This window comes from Buceros rhinoceros, unplaced genomic scaffold (genome assembly GCF_000710305.1).
Source record: "Buceros rhinoceros silvestris isolate BGI_N320 unplaced genomic scaffold, ASM71030v1 scaffold25940, whole genome shotgun sequence".
NCBI lineage: Eukaryota > Metazoa > Chordata > Aves > Bucerotiformes > Bucerotidae > Buceros > Buceros rhinoceros.
This window is the reverse complement of record NW_010388469.1, coordinates 9,418-12,874: the sequence shown is the minus strand read 5'-3', so window position 1 is coordinate 12,874 and position 3,457 is coordinate 9,418. Positions and strand designations below refer to the sequence as shown.

Sequence of the window (3,457 nt, the reverse complement as noted above, 5' to 3'; positions counted from 1 at the left end):
GGTTGGTGCAAGGAAGGGTGAACTGTCAGCGGAAGCGGGGAGCTGCCCTGCCAGCCCCCTGCTTCCTAAGTGTCTCCTCATCCCCATCTGCTTCAGCCCTGCATGTCCCTGGTCACCTTCTTCCTGAGTTTGTTCCACACCTTTTCTTGCATTCCTCAACCAGATGGTATTGAGAGAAAGTGCTATTCCAGCCCGTAGCAGGGAGAGCCTGAGTCCTTGCACCCTCCCTCATGCCCCACCACAGCAACTTTTTGCAGAGCCCTGATTTAGTCCAAAGCCTACAGCAAATTTAAAGAGCAAGGGAGATGGTAGCTGACGTTGGTTCTGTGGACCCAGAAATGAGCCAATAGCATGTTAAAGACAGCAACTGTGGCCAGAACATTAGTCATCTTGGAATGAGGTTTGGTAATTTTGCTGATCTATTTTCTTCCCTTGTTTTGTTTTAGCAACCAAACTTCAAGCAGAAATTTGTGGCTTTGCTGAAGAGGTTTAAAGTGACGGAGGAGGTAAGAAGCAGGAAGGCTGCTCCACCTGGCAGTGTCTTCTGCAGATGTGTAGGTGTCAGAGTGCTGGATCCCACTTACTGGGAGCAAAAGGCATGAGCTGCGGGTGCTTGGGTGTGTTACCAAAGAAACAAGGCACAGACTGGACCTTGGCTCTTCCAGAGCCTTTTGCCTCAAGAAGGCAGCTCTGAGGGTCATGCTCAAATCAAAACCACCTTCCCGTTTGGGAGAGGGGCCAGGGGAAAAAGGCTGCTGTCCCAGGAGCTGGCGTAGCAGGGGCAATCCTGTTCATGACTGGGAGCAGGCTAACATCAGCCTGGGTTTGACTGGCCTTGACTGGCAGCCTGCAGGGAGTGTGCAGTACAGCCAGTGGAGGTCCTCCCAGGTGTCTTAACTTGCAGTAAGTGTAATGGATGTCTGAGACTCTTTTGGATGTCATGCTCATGGCACCCTCCTTTGGCGCAATATCAGTGTCGCTTACTTCTTCCACAGGCTGGATTTGGCTCCCTGAGGTGGGAACATTGCCGTGGTGTGCCTCATGGCTGGGAGGGAGCCTGTACATGCCTGGGGTACAGGTGACTCCATATCTCTTCATTGCCCTCTGGGCTTGGTCCCACAGGTCCTGGACTCTGACCCTGTAGACCAGACCCAGGAGGCGGAGGAAGACCTGGGCTTGCTCTATGACAGCCTGGAAGAGTGCAATAACAGTGACAGTGGCCCGGAGATTGAGGACAATGAGAGTGTGCACAGCACACCCAAGCCCACCCTGAGGTAAGGGTTGCAGGAAGTCACAGGCCAACAGCACAGTCTCTTGGGCAGTTGCTTGTGCTAATGCAGGTATTGTCTTGTCTCCACTCCCATCGCTGTCTTCTGTTGGCATCACTGAGCTTCTCACTTGCCTATGCTGTGTAATAAACTCAAAACTCCCCATTAAAACTGGCTTCCTTCACATTTAGTCTCATTTAATTTCCTGCCAGCCCAGCACCTGACATTTACTGATCTGCTGGAAGAGTACCTACTTGATCTAAGTCCTGCTGCTCCTAGCTCTCATATCTTTCTCCTGGCAGTCCTGGCTTTCTCAGGGCCCTCCCCATTGAAGCATGCCTGTCTTTGAGCACTTTCTGACTGCTTGAGCTAGTCTTTGTGTCCTTGTGAGATCTGCGTGCTATGTTCCCACCCTTGGTGGAGAAATGTGACTAGTAACCATCAGCAATGTTCCTCTCTCCATTCTCCAGTCACCCAGTAGCTTGACGTGCTCTGCCAAACACTACTGACTTGGCAGAGGTCTCCAGTGACTGCCTCACAGTGTGCTGGGTCTCTTCTAGCCAAACCAAGCTTACCTGTCATTATTATTTCTATAGTTTGGTGTAATTTGAGTTATTTAGAGTCTCTGCTGAAGCTGCTTAGCAGGGTTAGTAGACTTGGTCTGTCACAGGCAAACTGTTTGAAGTTAAATCTGCTGGATTCAGAGCAGTGCCCCATGGGACACTGGGGAAGAAATAGGAAGTCATATTTTCCACTAACCCACAAGTCATTGTGAAGAAGACAGCAGGCACGTGGGAGTTTCACATGGTCTCTCATCAAAGGAAGCAAAGGTGCTGTGAGAGAAAAAGGAAGGTCTTTTTGTAGTCAGATAACGGTTTATGTATATAAACTATGTAGACAGTAAGCAAAGTTGAGAGTATTTAAATATAAGATACCCCTCCCCCCTGCCCTGTTCTTCAAGTGCCTGCTCAGAAACATCTGGTCGTTGGGAGAGCACCCTAGAGTAGGTGCTGGTTTGTGCTTGTACCTACCGTTACAGGCTTCCCTGGGTGTTTGCTGCTGTCTCTGGCAGGACAGCCTGTTGGGTTCTGGGATGCTTTTCAGCCTGTTCACAAAGTGCCCCTAGCTTGGTTTGCCCTCTAGTGCCTCAGCTTCTGTCAGTGCTGAATGTGTATCCCCTTGAATTCAGATTACTGGGCCTGTGCTTCTTCTAAGGAGATGTGGAACCAACCGCCAAGGTCCTTAGTGCAGACCGCATGGTTCCAAGGCCTTGCCTAGCCTTCTCAGCTGGTGATGACCTCCCAGCCCAGCTGTAAATTCCAGATGTGATCCTCATGTTGGATTTACTTATTGTCATAGACAACCTTGCTAGACACTGTTAAGGTCTCTGAGGAGCAAGGCCATTAAGGTAGTCCTTAAGGGTGAGCAGTGGCCAGTGCCCTGGACTGGGACAGTGGTGCTGGGAGCAGATAGCCGTACTTTGATCAGCCAGGGACGCCATCTCAGCTGGAGACTGCTCCTGCACTGGGGCTAGGACTGAGGCTGTTAGGTACGACCTCAGTATTCAAAGCCTTTGACTGAAGATCAGAGGTGAAGGAGCAAATGTCTCTAAAGGTGATTGGGAAAATGGATGGGGAAGAGGAGGCTAAATAATTGAAAATAGGAGGAGGCTGTTCAGAAGGGCTGGGATTTACCTAAATCTCAATCATGCCTATAAGAGAGCCTTTAAACTACGGAACAGGGAAAGCTGAGAATTGCAGAAGAGCTCTGTGCTCAGTGTGACACATCCTCTAGGGACGAAAGCTTCTGAATTGCGAGTGAGAGAGGGCAGAAACAGGCACGGCTTCCATGGGGAAGTGTTGGAATGTTGAAAGCCAGACTGAGCATATACCATCTTGACATATCCAATGTCTAAGAAAAAAAGAGGGGATGAAGATACCTTTTTGAGGTGCCAGTGGCACGTTCAGGTGGGATTACTGAGACAGTACAGAGGAGTGTGGGAAAGATGTTGATTAAGGGATCAATTATTAGAAAACTTAGGTATTTCTCCGGTTTGACTCTGAAGTTAATAACGTAATCTGTATGGTTTTAAATTGCTGGATGAGAAAAGGCAGGTAGAGAGTAATGACTGTACAGGATGGTGACAGTGATACTGAGATAGTGTAGCAGAGATTGGAGGGGTGGAGACA

The 3,457-nt window shown here is 49.3% G+C and overlaps 1 protein-coding gene across 1 annotated transcript in view; it reads left to right on the top strand.

The window, feature by feature from the left end:
• Window positions 1-3,457, top strand: part of LOC104502076 (phosphofurin acidic cluster sorting protein 2-like) — a gene marked incomplete at its 5' end in the record, with an annotated part of 12,213 nt that overhangs the window by 447 nt on the left and 8,309 nt on the right. The window contains 2 exons of the mRNA XM_010145995.1: window positions 447-506; window positions 1,123-1,274. Of these exons, the coding sequence (XP_010144297.1) occupies window positions 447-506; window positions 1,123-1,274 (212 nt within the window). The remainder of the gene's footprint in view (window positions 1-446; window positions 507-1,122; window positions 1,275-3,457) is intronic.